This window comes from Marmota flaviventris, chromosome 2 (assembly GCF_047511675.1).
Source record: "Marmota flaviventris isolate mMarFla1 chromosome 2, mMarFla1.hap1, whole genome shotgun sequence".
Classification (NCBI taxonomy): domain Eukaryota; kingdom Metazoa; phylum Chordata; class Mammalia; order Rodentia; family Sciuridae; genus Marmota; species Marmota flaviventris.
In genome coordinates this window covers 72005019-72024429 of record NC_092499.1, presented here as the reverse complement: position 1 = coordinate 72024429, position 19411 = coordinate 72005019, and the positions used below count along the sequence as shown (strand labels likewise).

Below are 19411 nucleotides of genomic sequence, written 5' to 3'. Positions count from 1 at the left end.
ACAAAGATCAGATATTATTTTCCGAAATGTCTCCAACTGGTCTCATAAGTATTTGCCAGTCTTTGAAATGCTTATGCGTGTGCTTTCCTACTCTTCTCTGCTTTTTCAGTGACAAAGCCAATATTACTTCCCATTTCTTGCCTAGTAAGATGGGTTACTCACATTTAAAAACACCATGTTCTTCAAATAACTTTTTTTTTTTCAGCACAGGATATGTATAAATATAAAGTTTATTTAGCATAGTGTTTAGAAAAATAAGTTCACATCATTTCAGAAAACAAATAAAACACTTAATTGTCCAGGCATAAACCCCCATTACAGTACAACATACATACTTTAGATCTCTTTGGTTGGGTAATTAAGCACAGAAATGTTCTGGGACATGCTCTGTGTGCCATCACCTAACAGTGCAGTAAAGACTCTGTTCCCCCACCCCATGATATACATTCTGTATAGAGTTTCTTTGTGTAAGGCACAGTAAAACCATTTTGAGTACATAACTGATTGCCTCTGAACATATAGTACATGCAACAAAAGAATAAAAAATTTTTGAGAACCCTGAAAGCCAAAAGAATCACATGCTATATAATTTTGACTAATAAAGTGTATGGTGGTAATATTTAATTAACTTGAAATGTATCAGTTAGATACAAAATAACTGTTAGACCCTATCATCTAAGTAGTAGGATGACTTTGAAACATCTTTTGTAAAATATATTTCTTTTCCCTACATTTTCCTGAATTATTTTTATATGAGATGATCTGTTAACACAGTTTAAAGAATGTTAAGTACTGGTGGCTATGTACTAAAGCACACTCTCTAGGATGTAGCAGGGCAGGTTGCTGCTACACATGCCCAATTATCCAACTTTTAACATGCAAGATACAAGGGCACATACAGGGAGATTTAAGGTCAGTGTGCAATTTAACTATTTTTTTTTAATCTATGGCTAAAACATCTACCTGCCTTTCACAACATAAGAAAGGCACTAGAGTGTGTGATTAATTCAGAGTCTTTACTATAATTACACATGAGATATAATGCAGTATAACCCAGGTGCTCTTGCTTAAGAAACAAATACACCTTCTATTTAAACAATAGACTGTCCTTTACTAGATATGACTAAGAGCAAAATGCCAAATTCTGGCTGATAGAGTGCATAGATAGGCTCACACCAAAAATCTCAAAAGCCAGCAGCAGGGGTTGGGATTTGAAGGGTTATTTGCCCCATTCCAATTCTTCTTTGGGGCCACTAGAGGGTCATCTGTAGCATCTTCAAGCATTGGTTTATGTAAGGATATTCTGCCACATGAACTCCAAGGGTTCTGAGTCTGGCCCTTGTTATTGCAAAAAAATAAAAATAAAAAAACAAAAAAATTTGCAATTCTGTGCAAGGAGATCCTGGGGTTTATCTTATTCCATTCACATATACATGGGCTACATGCCAACTGGCCCTTACTTTACTGAAAGAATAGAAAAGAACAATAAGTTCTTTGCAATGTGCATTGATTCTTAACCTGGTATATTGTGTAGCTACCTAGAATAACTGTAGGGTTATTATTATATCATGTTGAAAATATAAAGGGGTTTCCTAGGTAAGTCTTAAGTTTTGTGCTATCTTTTTCATAAGGGGAGAAGAAGAACTCTAAATAAAAGGCTTATATTTTTGGAAGACATATAAAAATTTTCCAGTTACATATGTGCCATATATAACTTTTAAAACCTGCTTATCTCCCTTACTGGATGGGTAGTTTTAAATAATTAACAAACTCTTGATAGCTGCAGTAATCAAATGGAAAACATCATTTTTATGTACACTACAGTACAGAGCCATGTAATTAATCTTGATAACACAGAACCAAAGAAAAAGAAAGCTGTATAAGTAAGTAGTGGTAGAATGGAAGAGAGCTCTAAAACACCTGACTTTGTAAAAACCAAGGCAAAAAACAGTTTCAGCAGCTTAGGAATAGTCACTAATTTCATTAAAAAAAAAAAAAAAAGATGTAGTAAGTTCTTTATCAAAATGAAGGGAGAGGAATTCTTCATAGGTGTTTTCATCTATGCCTGTGATTTACATTTGCAATAATAGCAAAAGTTAAGTACTCTATGGCCCTTATTCAATGTGCTCCACTGATGGGCATGCAGAGCTCTAGAGAGGACCCTTTGTCCACATCTTAAAGTAAACAAGATGTAACATTTTTATGTTTAACAACTTTAAGTCCTCACTGAAGAGACCATTTTTCACTTTTCTGGCTTTTTAGAGGCCAGAGGTAACTTTATTTACTATATAAATGAATTGCATTATTACATCTTGCATTCAGAGTCCTGATAAACATAAACATTATCAAGCAAACTTAAAGAAAACCCCCAAAATTTACTTTTACAAAAGACTTGTTAATATAGTGCAAAGAGTCATGTGTTATAGTGGAATAACTAATTCAAGACACTAAGAATGAAATTTCGATGGGACAGAATTTTGCTCAATAGGAAAAAAAAATTACATATTTTTTTCTTTAAAATTTTTGTTTTCCTGGCTGCATAATTGATTTTACATGGTCTTCTACAGTTTATTTTCACTGTAATGAAAATCATCAATAATAATTGATCCATTTGCATGATAATCATAACACATATTATTTAGTGAAACTTAAGTTCTCCAGACTTAAAGCAATTGGGATGAAATTGACCCTGTTAGATAGTAGAAAAGAATCATCAGTGCTTTTGTTGACACTTCTGTATCTCACTACTAATAAAAAGGCCACAAGGTAAAAAGGCACATAGAATTCTATATAAAACATATTTAAATGAACTGTGTTGCTAAATAAAGAACAAAGGTATGAAAAAAGTACCAAAATTCCAATATTGGGAGTTAGAGTTCCTGTTTCAGTGTTATTAATATTGACCTTAATAGACTCCTGATAAAAATCATTGTTTTAAAAATTCTACAAAAAAGTAAAACTTTGTTGGAAACAATGATGTTCGCTTCCTGTTCAAACAATAAAAATAAATTAAACAGTAAGAAAACATTTTTCTTTTCAGTTTATAACGCCTGAAGTATAAGAGAAACATACACAGTATAAATAAAATTCACCGTACTTACTCAAATCCTACTTACAGAACTGATATATTTACATTCATACTGAAGTGTTTCAGAGTTTTTGTGGAGGTTCAAACTTCCTCAGCCACAGTGAACTGTTAGCAATAATATTTGGAAATGTGTAGAGACTTAACCAAGACTTCCTCAAAAACGCTGAAAGAGAAATGTGTGTACGTACATACATATACATATGTATAATGTTTTAAGCTACTTAACCTTAAAAAAAAAAAAACACTCTTAAAATAGTTTGCAGTACCATTTGTTTCTTAACCTTATCAATGCCCATGGAGTAAAAGTAAACAAAAACAATTGCATTGTTTCTAACAGTCTTTAGCTATACTTAATTCTGTTAGGTGTATGCATTTTTAATTTAAAAAACTATAAAGTTCTGTTTTGACCTTAGAATGATATTGCCAACTAAATGATATACTCTGACTTGATACGTTTCATCTTGTTCCTTTGTCTCCATCTATTTAAAAGAGAACATTATGTGTGAACAAAAAAGCTGCAGTAATGCAGTTCTACGATTGTATTTTTAACTGATCTTCATGCAGATCAATCCAAAGTTTCTTGAATGCATTTACTTGCAAAAGTAGAATATTTTCCTTTCAATGGAAAATGTTTTGTCTTGGGGCTTCATTAAAAGATTTGCTGCTGATGCCAAAAAAAGGGTTTGGGGATAAAGTTTATAAGTCTTGCATATCTTCATCCAACTGGACAGTTTGGAGCTTGGCAAGCTCTTTTTTGTCTGTTTCCAGGTCTTCACAGACAGTTTCAACCATGCTATCTAGGACATACTTGGATTTGGAGTCCAGCATCATTAAGCTGCTTGTTGCTTTACTCTCAGAATTTTGTAAGAAATTCCCTTTTATGTTAGCTACTGATTGCAGAACCAAACGATGTTCTCTGACAAAATCCTGGTGTACTGCTGGGGAGGCATGACCCACCTGGTCTTCAGCAGCAGGAACTATTTCTCCAAGGGCAGCCTGAGTCATAGGGACTGACAATAGGTCTTGGCTAGTAGTAAGGGAGCAGTTCTGAAGAGTTGCATAGTTAGTGTTGCTGACAGATGTCACAGTAGATTTGTTTGCCACAGGTGCAGACATTGGCTGGCTATCAGCAATGTCAGGGTTTAGCTCGGTGGGATTTAGTAGTGTAGGGGGAGTCAGGGAAAAATTGTGAGCTGGGGATACATTAACTAATGAGGAGGCCAGTGAATGGAGGCCACTCCCCGAGATATTTTCAGAAGACAGATTTGCATTTACTTGTGCATTCTGATTGACAGGCATCAACTGACTGAATACCAGGCTCCTTTCCAAATTTTCCTGTTTCACAGATCCTACAGTCTGGCCTGAATTAGGAACAGTGTATACCACTGCACTGGGAGCAATAGAGCTCAAGAAAACCTTTCCTTGCTGGACTGTGGCAGACTCACTTGTAAATGTGCCCCCATCCGAAGTGCTTGAGTTTACTGAAATATTACCTAGGAAAAAATAAAGTAATGATTAGCATTGATGGAAGTGATAGGGAAAGAGAAAAAAATCACTTCTTTACCCATGTGATTTTTTTTCTTCAGGAATAGTTGTCTAGCAAAGTGAAACTTCTATGTAATAATGCAGCCCAATCATGGTTCAGAATCACCTTCATTCAGCACTTGAAACTATAGCTTTATGCTAAGTTAAAAAAAAACTATATATCTATGTCAAAATATTATATATATCAAATTGGTTCATTATTATCAACTGATATCTGTTAATTAGTTGATAATTATTGCTAGTACTGCCAGTGCAACTAGAAAACATAAATGCAAAATAAAATGCCTTTGCTTTGGACTGCTCAATGACTGACATAAAATGGAAATGTAGAAAATACCACATAAAATGAGTTTCCCTGAGGCTTACAAGTTAACCACATAAACCTGTACAGACAAGTTGCAGACTTTCACCAAACTAGCCATAAAGTAATGTGAAGTCAACAAAACACTCAAAAGGATTTTTACTTCTGTTGTTGAGCCAGCTCTCAATTTTCAGTGTTGTAGTGATAGGAAAAATTAATGATTACACTGAAATCTGCTTTTAAAAATACATATTAACATAAAGGATCAGAACTAATGTGTCTCTAAAAGGTTTGTATCTTTTGAGACTGTCACTATAATGGTCTGTAGAGAAAAAGAAATGTAAGTGGAAAAGTTAGAAGATGTTCAAATCAGATAACTCAGGCAGTGTAGATGAATTGGATACCCCATCTTCATCAAATATATATATATATTTGATGAAGATATATATATATATATATATAGATATATATATAGATATAGATATATATGATATAGATATATATATAGATATAGATATAGATAGATATAGATATATATATCTATATATATATATATAGATATAGATATAGATATATATATATATATATATAGATATATATATATATATCTCCACCACGCCCCACCCCCCGAGTCTTTACAAGGGAAAAGAGAAATGATGGTAATCAGATGATTTAGGTCCCTAGATACTGCTATTGAAGGAGAGATGCATTTGGGGCAAGAGATGCATTTGTGACAGAATTCAGATGTGCTATTTGTTTACCCTGCCTCTGAATAAGATGTCAGCTCTTTAGTATTTGCGAAAATGGCCTAATGTTAAATTAGGGAATTCCCCTGAATTATTTCTCTTTTTGAATTATTAGAATAATTGTGAATTATTACAGAGGCTGTTTATATGTGTTCCAAACATTTTTAAGCACCCTAATGCCAAGAAATGTCTTTAAATGAGAGAGAGAGAGAGAGAAAGAGGTGCAGACACAGATAGTGCTTGCCTAGCACGTGTGAGGTACTGGGTTCGATCCTTAGCACCACATAAAGAGAAACAAATAAAATAAAGGCATTCCATCTACAACTATAAAAAGTTGAAGAAAAAGAAAAAGAAGAAAGAAAAAGAAAAAGAAGAAAGAAAAAAAAAACATTTCTAGGTATATTTGGGCTATTTCCTAACATGAATGTTTGTTTAGGCTCTACAAATGAGAAAAAAAAAGTGCTTTTATATGAAAACATTTGGCTTCAACGTATGCTCTAAAATTCTTGTAGGTTGGTAGACTTTAGCAAAAACCATCTGAAAGAGATGTTTACTTTGTGTATGCGTGCTTGTGAAATTATTTACCAGTGTATATGTGCAAAAACAATTTTTTTTTTAATAGAGACAACATAACACATGAAACATTTTCCCAATGGCTATTGAATACAAGTAAAATAATACTTCTGTAAGTATAAAAACTATACTATATACAAATGAAAGGAGAAAGGCAGATATAATCTAAAAATGATTTTTAAGTACAACTGCAACTGAGTTTATTAAACATTAATTTTAAAATCATTAAAACTCCAAAGTACAAAGTAAATCTTTATAATGATGGGAAGAAAAGAAACCCCTTATTTTTTCAGATTTTTAATAAATATAAGATACAGATACTCTACTTTCTCATTTAAACCCTAATAATAGAAAGGTTAAGTTTACCTTATCTAGACATTTGAAACAAGGCTCTATGTGTTTTTGAGAAGTCATATCCCCAAAATGCTTTCTTAAGAACTGTAATACACACTACTATAAAGGAATTTGCTCACTGGACCCTTCTAGTTAATTAATCTCATGCCCTCAATTCACAGACAGTTTAAGGATTGACAGCCCTGTCTTTTAGCTATTTTAACTGAAAATGCTACTCTTATTCTATTTTTTTAAATTCTTATTTTTTATTATGTATAACAGCAGAATGCATTACAATTCTTATTACATATGTAGGGCACAATTTTTCATAATCTCTGGTTGTATACACTTTTATTCTTATTAAATGTCCCACTTAAAAAAATAATAACTATGGAACATTTAAAAAGTTAGATATTAGTTCATAATAATTTTCTGTGGTAGCACTTTTCTAGACTATAACTAACAAACATTTTAAACTTTTCTCCTCTTCCAATATACATACTCACTTTTTGTTAAAAGCTTTTGTTTTTAAATGTTACCTATTTTTGGAAATTTGCCTAAAGAGGGAAAAGGGGTTAGAGCCACATTATTGTAAAACTAAACACTCTGGCTTTTTCTGTGGCTTTCATATTTTGGCCCTAGCTGCAACAATGAACACTGAACAGTATGCTGCAAGGCTGTCATGTCTGACTAACATTTTGCTTAAAGAGAAACAAAGAAATTTACAATCATTTTCCCATTAGTGCTTCCAATAAGCTGAAGTAGATCATAGCTGTGGAAACAACAGGACTGTTCATAAATTGCCTAATTTCTTTCTTTTTTAAAAAAGTTAGATATAGTCCTGTTTTTTTCCCCTTCACTTTTTATTTTTTTATTTTCATGTGGTGCTGAGAATTGAACCCAGGGCCCCAAGCATGCAAGGCAAGTGCTCTACCACTGAGCCACGACCCCAGCCCTAATTTTTTTTTCTTTTTGGTAAAAATCATAGAAAGCTGAAAAGCTGACTTTGAAGGCCAGCAATTAATTAAAAATTTGTACTTTCAGATTTGCTTATAGAAAGGGAAACATGCATCAACATCTTCCACTCTTGAATTCAAGGGACCATGTAACCTCCACTGTCAAATTCTAACTATTCTTATTTCTCTACAATGACAAATGATCCAGACTTGGTTAAAGTCAGTGAAAAACTGGCATATTAGCTTAGGCTTTCTCAAATTTGAGATCAGTGCTTTCTCTAGAAGATTACTGGTAGTAAAGTCACAAATATATATCAATAAGGCTTATAGTTGTTTTCATAAATAAACTTGCACATTTAGGGGGTGAGTATATATCCTAACAGAAATCCAATCACATATTCTTCTGATTTTAAGTCATTTTAAGTTGTAGTCTTAATTATAGGGGGAACGTGATTCAAACAAAACTGATATAGTCTTTTTTGTTTGTTCATTTAAAACTATTTTGTTCAATAATGCTTAGGTAAAGCATATATATGCTTATCAACTGCTCAACTCATTTTTACATTCTTAGCAGTTTTATTCATTTTTAATTTAAAAAATGTCAAGTAATGGATACCACTACTTATTTTATAAGCACTGATTGACATATTTTTGTAACTAGAATTGGTAAGACTTATGAATTATATTTTCCATTCAGTTTTTGGAAAATAAAATCTTATCCCACAATGCAAGGAAATGAAGCAAGCTGTGTGTACTACATGGGTGTTGTGAAGGAAAATTATATCAGGTTGTTCTGCAGCTGTGGAGTTAATGAGGTACCTGAATAGTAACATCAATCTATAGCTCTCACTAAATATGCCATCTTCAGCAGCAGCCCAACACATTCGCTGGTGCATTATGGTACCAAATGAGGTTTTTACCTTGTGAAGCTGCCACTGAGACAGGAGGCAGCTGCAGTGGAGAGAATCCAATGCTCCCATTAAGGAAGTGGCCGTTTGCTCCGGAATTAGGGATCTGGACAATGCCATATTGGTTAATTTGCACTGGTGTAGTAAAAGTCACTACGGAGCTTCCCTCCTGGGAAGTCACTGTTTGAATGCCTTCTCTTTTCACCTCAGTGCTGGGTATCAGCCCTGGGAATGACACGGGGGCACTGGGGCTATAGGAGTTGGTGGCTGCTGAGTTAGCAGCAGAACTCTGGAGGACTTTAAATTCCTTCACATCCTGGGAGGTAGATCCCAGTATGTCAGTCATGGCTACACCATTGCTCAAAATGTTTGAAGACAGTTTTGGTGGGTTCAATGACACTGTCTGTGTATTTCCCACATTTAATCCATTAAGGATAACTCCATTGGGTCCCTGAATAAAAGAATTACCATTAAGGAAGACAGGTGAAGTACTTGCAGGTACCAAGCTTCCATTCAACAAAACTCCAGAAGAGCTTAGTATCTTAGTATTTCCAATTTGTTGCATATATACTGGCTCCATGTGACTGGAAAGGCTGAGGTTGGTGACACCATCTGATGAACCTGAGAGTGGGTGAGGAGACAAATCTTCATGTCCCTTGCTGGATTCATCTTCAGTGCTGGGATTTCCATCTGACTCACTGTACAGAGGAAGAGAAAATCAAGACATTCAGAAGGTCAGGGGGATGACATTCTACATGGTGCCATTTGTTTAGAAAATAACTTCTAAACCCATTAAGGGTAGTATTTAAGGAAAGCACAGCAGGATGTCTACTAGTCCTGTTAAAATTATGAGACCTTTCAGCAGTTTCTGACCAGGGAATCAGGAAAGATAAATTCTCAGATCCTAATCATTTTTAATATATTTTAAGGGAAAGGCCAGAGACCTGGAAGATGTAAATTTAGCTAACAGAATTTACAGAATAGTTATGTATTTTTGTTTTTTATAGCACTGATGTGCTATTCCTCACTGGGAAATATGCTGCTACTTATATCACAGGAAATCTCATTAAATGAAGTGATCAGTTTTTCCTGTTTAGGAACGCTTCCCCTCCCCTCTATTCAGATTAGTGTTAGAGGTAGGTGAAACTGCCAAAGGAGCAGAAGGTGTGAAGTGTTCAGCTTTATTCACCATTAGTTAACAAGAGACCATTTTCTCACCTGCTCCCAAACTTCTACTCCACCAGACAACTCTCTCATTCAACAAAGAGGCTGTCCTTGTTGTAGGAAAGACACTTTCAACCCAAGAACAGTTATGTGCAGTCGCCTTTGAATCCAAAGGAAGCCATAGGGACCTATTTAACAAACACCATCCAGTGCCCTGGTGAGGTGGGAGGCAAAGGGTGTGGGTCATTCAGCGGCCTGGTAACTATCAGACCCCTTCCCAGAGTCCTCAATCCTGTTCCAGGCATGACTGTAATCTTTTGCTCCCAGACTTGGGGGAGATACCAAATTGGGGCTGGAGATTGGTGGTGGACTTTTTCCCCCATTTGGCTAGAGAGGCTGGGTAGATGGAGCAGGACAGAGGCAGTTTGGAAGCGCGGTGTGGGACTTGGCCCAGTAGATGATCTGACATCCCAGTAGTGGCTCGCGGTTCGCTTTCATGCTGAGGGGAGGGGATTACCCAGGCTTTGGGCTGCGGGGCCAGGAGCGCGGAAAGCCCTTTGATTTACGGGCTGAGGCTGAGCAGCCGTCGCCGTCTGCGAGGGTGACTCACCGGGGTGCGGGTGGGTGGTAGATCCGGAGAGGGGCCTAAACCAAGCAACTAGGGGAGTGGGGCGTGGAGTTAGGGGGGAGAGGGGTGAAGTTGGTATTCTGGCTTGGGGGTAGAGGGAGACTCGGGGAACGCGCCCAGTTTAGGAAGGGAGGCTGCAAGGCAGCTGGCCTGCGCACTGTGCCCGCTCACCGCCCTCTGATCCCCTGCCTAGCAGATTCTGCTGGTGCCTGGGCGCGGGGATCCGCGGCCTCTAGCGGGCAGGTGGCATGGCCTAACCAACGGGCTTTTTCTGGGTCCCTCCGCAAGTTTGAGGAAGGGTGCTCTCTAGTCTCGGTGCGCGTTTTGTTTTGGTTACCGCGAGGCCGGGCTAGGACACAGAGCCTCTCTCTCTGCCTTGGGCGAGGCACTCGGCAGCCGTCGGGCCCCCACCGGGTTCTACGGGCAGGAGCTGTAAGGGCGGGCCGCGGCGGGCTCTGGAATGCGCCAGGTGATCACCTTCACCTGGCCCAGACGGGCTGGCTTCCCGACTCCCAGATTCCTTCTCTGAGCATAACCTTCGAGCAGAGTTTGGATTCTTTCTCTCCAATCCCCGGAGGGCTGGAGATGCGATCTCTTTAGACGACCTTTTCCTTACTTTACCTCATCCAACAATATATACATACATGCGCGCGCGTACACACACACACACCCCAAGTGTATAACTCCTGAGGACACACAAAAGAGGTGGAAAACCCGGTATTTCTTTTGGAGAGGGGAAAAACCTGTCAGTCAAAAAGTTCAAGCCCAACAGGGTGGGAGCTCAAGGAGGGGCTGAATTGATAGCGCCCCTTCTTTCCCGCTGTCCGCCTATGCCAGCCAGTCCCCCCACCTCCCAACTACGGTACCAGTAGAGAGCCACGCAGTTAGGGGGCCCAGAAAGGGGCCCCAGCAGCCCCGCAATCCCTACCGCGCTGAAACCCGATCCGAATTTGTTCAGAATCAGGTTTCAAAACACAGCACAGCCGAGCCGCCCCGACACCCCACGTTGCGGCGGTCTCGAAAGGAACCACAACCGGCAGGGTGAATGATTAACTCTGTCACGTTAAAATCTCGACGTCCTCAGACCCCTTCTGGGTCGCCAGCCCCCACTAATGTTCTCCTCCCCTCAGGGCTTCCCAGCTGACCTCCAAGGAAGACCCGGAGGCAGCCGAGCCCCGGGGATACTGAGTGTGCGCACGACAGGCCGGGTGTGACCCAGCGGAGGTGCGGACCCGGCCAGCGCTCGGTTGCCTTCGCGGGCCTCAAGCGGCTGCGAGAGTTGCCCTGCCAGCGTCCGCACGCCCCTCCTTCGCCCGGCCAGAACCCAAGGAGAGAGTGGCAACTTCAAAGCCAGCGGGATGGGGGTGGGAAGCCGGGCAGCGGTGACCAGCCGAGGTGGGGGCGGGGACTGAGACCTAGGCAGGCGACGAGAAACTTCTGGGGGCAGGAGGGGGAGGGTGAGGAGGGAGGTTCCCTCCGCCCCTTGCTACAGCCGCCCCCTGCTCCGGGTCTGGGAGCGAGGTGGGGGGCGGGGAGAGGTGGGCAGCCGGACCCGGCTGGTGGGGAAGGTAAGCGCCATGTTTGCGAGCACTTGGAGGAAAAGAAAGCCGGGAAGGGGGTGGGGGAGAGGAAGGGGGAGGAGGAGGAAAGTTGGCGCTCACCTTTTGGACTGGGTCTCCGAGGGGTTCCGGTCGCGCTGCCGGCGGTTCTTGAACCAGTTGCTGACCTGGGTGAGGGAGAGGCCGGTGATCTTGGCCAGGTGCCGCTTCTCGGCGGGCGAAGGGTAGCGATTCTGCTTGTAGAGCTCCTTGAGCGCGTTGCGCGACTTCTCCTTGAAACAATACACCGTCTCCTCGCCGTCCCAGATGGTGCGGGGCAGGGGGAATTTCCTACGTAGCCGGTACTTGTCCACGGCGCCCAGCGGCCGGCCGCGGGCTCGCTCGGCCTCCGTGTAGCGCGCCTTGTACCAGAGCTGCTGCAGCAGCGGGTGGTTGGCCGACTCGAAGCTGTGGCTCTCGAGGATGCTGTAGAGCTCAGGGTAGATGCCCTGGTGGAAGGCCACGAGCGCCCGCGCCTTCAGCAGGCTCTCGTTGCCACGTAGCAGGTCGCTCTGGGGCAGGGACCACAGGAACCGGGCCAGGCGGTCCAGGTTGCCCCCCTGCTGCAGCGCCTCGCACACGCAGGCGACATGGTCCGGCGAGAAGGCCAGCGGGGTCTGTGCGGTGGTGCTGGCGGCGGCGTGGTGGTGCCTGCCCAGAAGTTCCGAGTGGAGTTGTACCTGATCCGCCGCCGCTCCGGCCGCCGCCGCCACTGCCCCTTCCTCTCCACTCACCCTGGCGGCGGCGGCCGCGGCGTCCCCCGGCTCCAGGGGGAAAGGGACTGGAGCCGGGGGGCTCAGCCCCGCCACCGCGCCCCCCGCCACTTCTCGGTGCGCCTCCTGCCCTTCCGAGGCGCTTTCCATCCCATTCTCCTGCTTGATGTCCGCCGCACTTGCAATCTGCCCGGTGGGGGAGGAAGAGGACATTTTTTGTTGTTTATTTTCCTCCCTCCCTCACTCCCTCGCACTCTTTTCCTCTTTCTTTCCCCCTCTCTTACTCCTCCTCCTTCGTCTCCCTCCCCCTCCCCCCCTCCGGAAAGCCCACTCCCTCCCTCCCGGTTTCGGCTGGATCTGGCCGATCAGGTTTCCCCCCGGCCACGCAGTCACCATTAAGATAGCTGCTAGAGCAAAGTAGTGTAAACGGATAGCTGCTTTCTGCCGTTCCCCCAACGTGACTCCTCCGGTTGCTGCATACTATATGGCACTGGCGGCCCGGCCGGCCTGGCCGCGCCACCTCATTGGCTATTTCGCATTCAGAGGGAGGAGGAGACACTGTGTCTATCCCTGTCGATCACCCGCCTCCTACTCCACCCCTTGCCTTTCCCTCTGCTCCTGACCCCCAGGCACCTATACCTGAAGGCAAGCACCAACATTCTTTTCTGGCTGTGCTGCTGTACGGGCAGTTACCTAATGTACCCTGAAAACTGGACAACTCTTTCAAAGAAAGATCCTGTGATTCCAGAGGGCACATTAGTTGTGTGGCCTTATGGTCTGGACGGCTGAACAAAGAGACACCCTCAGCATCTAGATGACAGAACTTCAGAGGACAATTCAGAAGCTTCTCAGTATGTCTCCATAATCCCACCCCCTTGATGTTTTTGTCAAGGATTTGTATTCAAAAGGGTCCAGGATTGAATGGCATTGGAGAATATTCTGTGGGGGCAAGCACTTAGAGTAAATTAAAATTTCAAAGGAGGAAAATGTTTGAAAACTTTGAAGTAAATGGTGTGAGCAGCCCACTGAAAAGGCGAAAAGAAGAAACCTTTTTTTTTTTTTTTTTAAATGTGCTTAACCTTGTCACTTGAAGGACTGGCAATCCAACTGGGATGAACATGATGTAATTAAGCATACAGAATATTAAACCTTATGTTTATCCTGGATACATCGTGTAAAAGAGATCTAAGCTTAGAATTATAACAGTCGGAAATTTAAGTCTTAGAATATTTTTAATATAAATGTATAAATACTGCCCCACCCCCACCTGGGTGCTGGGGATGTATAAATAGTTTCTGGATAAATAGTTCCTTTCCTGAAGATGATATTTCTGGAAGAAACACCATTCTTTACTTTATGAGTGGTGTCGTCGAGGAGATCAGTGCAGGATCAGCAGCTCTCTCCAAACACAGATAGATGGAAGATTGCCCTCTGGTCTGAGGCTGAGTGTGTGGGGTGCAGTCTGTTGCTGTTTTCAGTTGTGTCTCTTCTTCAAGGTTTGCTTGAGGTCCTAACTCGGGGATAAACCCATTTCTGCCTCTGACTACTGGGGGTCAACTGGATCTGGCAGCTGCTGCTCTTTCTCAGAATCCAACCTTTTAATGACATCATCCTAACCTTTACTTCAGGATGGCCTTGCATCCTTCCTGCTTCCCAACTAGCCATAACTGCCTACTGCAGCACATTATAAACAGCTGGTTAGGTCACCTGCTGTCATGATCAGCTTGATGAGAGGTTTCTTTATTACTATGGGGCTGCATTTTATTGCTGGTCAACCAAGATGTCATTTGACATAGTATTTAATTTGTTTTTATATTAACCTAATCTGATGAAGCCAGAAGTGATGTCTTTGGTAGATTTAAAATTCATAGTCACAGGAAAAACCACTTGCTTCTACTCTTTTGGAAACATCCAGTTAGGTATCAAGCTTCAGGACAATACCTGAGGTTCAAATTTTTCTTTAATTTTTTAAATCATACTTTTTACTTTGGAATAATTTTGCCTTAGTGGAAAAATCACAAAAATACATAGAGTTCCCACTTCCTCTTCACATGGTTGCCTCTAATGTTAACATCTTAGATTAGAAGGGTACATTTGCCTGAACAAATTAACATCAGCACATTACTACTTGTTAAATTCTAGACTTTATTTGGATTTCAGTAGTTTTTCTACTAATGTCTGCTTTCTGTTTCATAATCCAGTATAGGATACATATTGCATTTAGTTTCTTGAATATTTATTTATTTATTTATTTCAATATTGGGGATTGAACCCAGTGGCACTTTATCCCTGAGCTACATCCCCAGTCCTATTGATTGATTGATTGATTGATACAGGGTCTTGCTGAGTTGCCAAGACTGGTCTGGAACTTGGCGATTCCCCTGCCTTAGTCTGCTGAGAACTGGGAATACAAGGTTGTGCCACTGTGCCCAGCTAGTTCCTTGAAATTTTAAGGCATGTTTATCAGAGGAAAGTAGACAGGAGGTAGTGTGGTTTGGTGGGAAGTACAAGGTTTTGAGAACCAGCAATTTAGACATAGATTTAATCCTAACTCTGCCATTTACTTGACTATAAAAAGTAGACAAGGTTGTTGCAGGATTAAATAAGATGTGCCCCCAAACACCTGATATATAATTAATCCTTAGTAAATGTTATCATCTTTGTAATTTTGCAAAGTAGGAGACTTCAGTTTTACATGCCTAATTTAAAAACCTTTGGTTATATTAGGGATTATCCAATATCAGGTCATAGGAATCTGCTTCAGAATTAGTTTCAATCAAATATAGTGCATTGACTTAGAAAAGCATATATTGGGCTTCTGTATGTTTTCTGTGTATTCTAGAACATCAAGTTCAATAGATTACACAGAAGCAGCAGTGACCTTTTATGACAGGCCTTCATCAATGACAGGAGGAGATGCTTATAGGGTCAGAAATGAAATCCAATTTAAATAAAATAAATCTCTAGGATTTATTTATTTATTTGCAGCAGGAGTCTCAGAGCTTATTCTGTCAGCAGTTCAAAATAGACTCAAACATAGCTATATTGCACAGTCTGGGATAGCAGACTGTGCATGGAGTTTATCTCAGGGTACTTATTTTGCCAAATGGCTTGTAAAATTGATAAATAATGGGCTGAGGTTATAGCTCAGTGTTAGAGTGCTTGCCTAGCATGTGTGAGGCCCTGGGTTTGATCCTCAGTACCACATAAAATAAATAAATAAAATAAAGATATTGTATCCATCTACAACTACAATTTTTTTTTTTTAAATTGATGAATACCTGTTTCTGCTTCCTCTGTTTGCAACATTGTCTGTTGTGTTGACATGACATGCAGTGTTACCTGTGTTGTGATTTGGGAAAAAAGCTGAGGCTAGGATTATGAGAGTGTGAAAAACATCAGAAAACCAAGCTGCTTGTTTCTGTATCTTTTCCTGCTAGCCTAAAGAGCTGTGTCTGTGCATCATCTCATAGCCCCCATTGATTGGTCTAGGATGGGCCCTTGCCTCAAACCAAAATAATCAAAATTCTTTTCTGGGGTTTTCCAAATTTGTGCTAGAAGAATTAAGACTGGAAGAGGGAGCCTTAGGTAATAATGCTTGAGAATTCAGTGACCAAGGGATCTGGCTGTGTAGAACACTGCTATGCTGTAATTGAGACAGAGGGGACCTAGTGAGTCACTTGGGCGATTGTGGAGGGAAGACATCCTGGCAGAGACTGATCCAATGCCAGATTCTAATCATCTCCTGGCATAGCAGCACTCTTACTTTTTTTGTGATGATATGAATTTTCCCAGGAGCCAGAAGCTCTTTGAACTGGCATAGGCGAAAAGTTGAATTTATTGAATCTTGATAGCACACAATGGGAAGGACAGGAGTGCAGCTGGCTGGATTTGAGGACCAACTGTCTTACTCTACTTGTCTCTGCCTTTCTCATGGATTTAGTTTTCAAAGGAACTTTTCTCAGAAGGTGGGGACCCAGCTCCCAGTAGCTCTCAGCTCACATTTTTTTCATGGCCATCAAAGTGGCTCTTCTGCTTTTCCCCTACTGCCAGATTGAAAAATTCCATAGCAGATCTCTGATTGGTCCAATAAGAACCCTATAAGACTCTCTGGGCCAGAGGACCAGCATTGTGATTGATTGTTTGGCCCAGTAAAACCACACTGGCTTCTGGGTACAGACTATTTTCCATAAGAATTGGAGAACAAAAGCTATCCCTAATTAAGAAACAAAGCTATAAATATCCTCTTCAGACAAGAGAAGCCCTATGTGGTTTCATAGCCTTGAGGCTGGACGGGTAGGTCTACATTTAAGAAACCCTGCTAAGGAAGGTAGAATCTACTGTTAATTGAGGTGGGAATGCTAGAGGATGAGCAGATTTAGGAAGAGAAATAATGGATTCAGTTGGTCCCTGCAGCTATTTTCAGAAATGTAGGAAACGTGATAGTTTGCTGATTTTTAAAATTATACATGTGTTTTATTATGGTGCTGGGGATAGAACCCAGGGCTTGTACATGGTAGGCAAGTGCTGTACCACTGAACTACACCCCTAACCCAGTTTTATGGTTCTTCTACCCAGGCTGTATTTCCATTTGAATCAGAAACCTGTTGCTAGCAGTGATTTTCTCCTCAAAACTCTCTTGACTCTTCTATGTGAATTGAGCCCTGCCACTGATGATGATGTTTCAGAGTTTCTGTTATACACCTAGTGTTGTAGTGGGGACTTTATATATGTCCATGTTATATAATTTAACCATATAGCAATCCTTGAAGCATATTACACGGAGGAAGCAAGTTGAGGTAAGGGATAAAAAATTTGGCTCAAATGCAGGTTTGTCTGATTTATTTATTTAATTTATTACTATTATTTGGTCCTGGGGATTAAACCCAGGGGCAATTTACCACTGAGCTACATCCTTAGCTTTTTAAACAATTTTTATTTTGAGATAGGATCTTACTAATTGCTTTGGGCCTTACTCCATTACTGAGAAACTTCTGGTGAAACTTCTGATCCTTCTATCTCAGCCTCCTCCATTGTTGGGATTACAGGCATGCACCACCAAGCCCAGCCAAGTCTGTCTGATATGAAAGAAGGTGAGGCTCTTCCTATTACCTTATACTGCTCCATTATTTAATGTTACTGCTAATACATCAATACTACTATTAATAATGTTAAACTTTTATCACTGTTCTTAGGCACTATATTAGGCACTTTAGATGAAATACCTTATTTAATCTTTAAAAGTATTTTCAATTTATTACTAGGAGAATTAAGGCTTGAGGTTCTGTAACTAGTAAGTGAGGAAGCCAGCATTTTTTAGTGCTAGAGACCATCTATAAACACTATTTTCTACTGCCTGTAGTTCCCCAAGTAAAACTTGTATATGATAGAGTTCCAAGTCAGCTGTTGCTGTCATGCTCCCTTTAGCAGTTTTCTACATGGTAAAATGGTAAAGCTGGTAGAAGTTTCCTCCCACAATCTTCAATGCTTTTTTTCCTTTTTCTATTATTATTATTATTATTATTTTGGTACTAAGGATTTAACCCAGAGGCATTTTACCTTTGAGGTACATCCCTGGTCCTTTTTTGGAAAAAATTAAATTTAAAAAATTTAAAGGTAATTTTATTTTATTTTTGAGACAGTGTCTTGCTAAGTTGCTGAAGGTCTTGCTAAATTTCTCAGGCTGGCCTCAAACTTGCAATCTCCTGCTTCAGCCTACCAAGTTGCTGGGATTACAGGTAGGTGCCACTGTGCTCTGTTCTTTCCTTGGTTTTAAGGTTTAGGAGAAAGGAAAAGCAATTCAATTCACAAGGTTGGGGTCTCCTTTGAAAGACACGATTAAAACAGTCCCAGTACTGATAAACTACAATGCAAACTGAATGAATGATTTCTCAATGTTATATTTATTAAAGACTTTATTTTCTCAAGAACCACATTTCTTTTTTTCACCAAAGTTTCCTGTTATTTAAACATATAAAGATCTTAAGGTTGCCTTTATATCTGGAGAACTTCACTCTGAATCATGTAACTGGCTTGGATGTGGTAAGTAATAGCAGAATAAAAAGCCCCCAGGTCAGTACATTTGTGCTGCCTAATTTAGTAAGCATTCATTGGTTAACTCTTTTTTTTTTTTTTGTACTGGGGATCAAACCCAGCAGTGCTTAACCACTGAGATATATTCACAGTTTATTTTTTTATTATTTAATTTTATTTCCAGATAGACTGGCTAAATTGCTGAGGTTGGGCTTGAGTTTATGATCCTCCTGCCTCAGCCTCCTGAGTTGCTGAGATTACAGGCATGTGGCCGCCACACCTACTGGTTATTCCTGTTAGTGAATAAAATTATGATAAAAGAGATAATATTGCTTACTTATTAGGTTTATCACTAATGTTTGTGTACTAATGTAAAACTCTATGCTGCCATACCCTGCCTTGGCCTGCTGTTTCCCGGATGTGATGTCTGGCTATTTATCAGGTTCTTCCTCCATATCTGATGAAAATCCCAATTGTATTTTCAGCCTATGGATTACCCACTGGTTTCACTGTTTTAAAGAGTGGGAGTTGGACAGTTCCTTTCCATTTGTTCTTTTCTATATTTGGTACTGGGTATTGAACTCAGGGATAATTTATCATGGAGCTACATCCACAGTCATTTAATTTTTTTCTTTATTTTGACACAGGGTCTCGCTGAATTGCTGAGGCCGGTTTTAGAATTGTAATTCTCCTGCCTCAGGCTTTCAAGCTACTGGTATTATAGGTGTGTACCACCATGCCTGGCTATAGTTTTATTGAAAAGAGCAAAAATGTTATGAAGAGTTAAAATTCATTAATATTTATTATATGGGTTATTTTGAAAAA

General features: G+C 40.4%; 1 protein-coding gene across 3 annotated transcripts; it reads right to left on the bottom strand.

The window, feature by feature from the left end:
• Nucleotides 1-242: 242 nt before the first annotated feature.
• Nucleotides 243-13029, bottom strand: Six4 (SIX homeobox 4). Of its 3 annotated transcripts, XM_027929792.2 has the most exons (4): nt 12947-13029; nt 11904-12739; nt 8463-9148; nt 243-4581 (listed from the first exon to the last, which is right to left on the bottom strand). In XM_027929792.2, exons 1-4 carry the CDS (start codon nt 12947-12949, stop codon nt 3785-3787), a joined length of 2322 nt encoding a protein of 773 aa, XP_027785593.2. In that variant the 5' UTR covers nt 12950-13029; the 3' UTR covers nt 243-3784. The 3 variants fall into 3 exon arrangements, with proteins under 3 accessions (XP_027785593.2, XP_027785592.2, XP_071464096.1); XM_027929791.2 differs by lacking the exon at nt 12947-13029 and having other exon boundaries at nt 11904-12839; XM_071607995.1 differs by lacking the exon at nt 12947-13029 and having other exon boundaries at nt 8919-9148; nt 11904-12839.
• Nucleotides 13030-19411: the final 6382 nt, after the last annotated feature.

Excerpts from the sequence above, each read along its gene's own strand:
- Six4 (XM_027929791.2), bottom strand. The coding sequence starts at position 12,766 with ATGTCCTCTTCCTCCCCCACCGGGCAGATTGCAAGTGCGGCGGACATC. Across the intron at positions 9,149-11,903 it reads TCGGAGACCCAGTCCAAAAG|TGAGTCAGATGGAAATCCCA; the intron begins GTGAGCGCCAAC and ends TCCTCTGTACAG. Across the intron at positions 4,582-8,462 it reads CTCAGTGGCAGCTTCACAAG|GTAATATTTCAGTAAACTCA; the intron begins GTAAAAACCTCA and ends ATTTTTTCCTAG.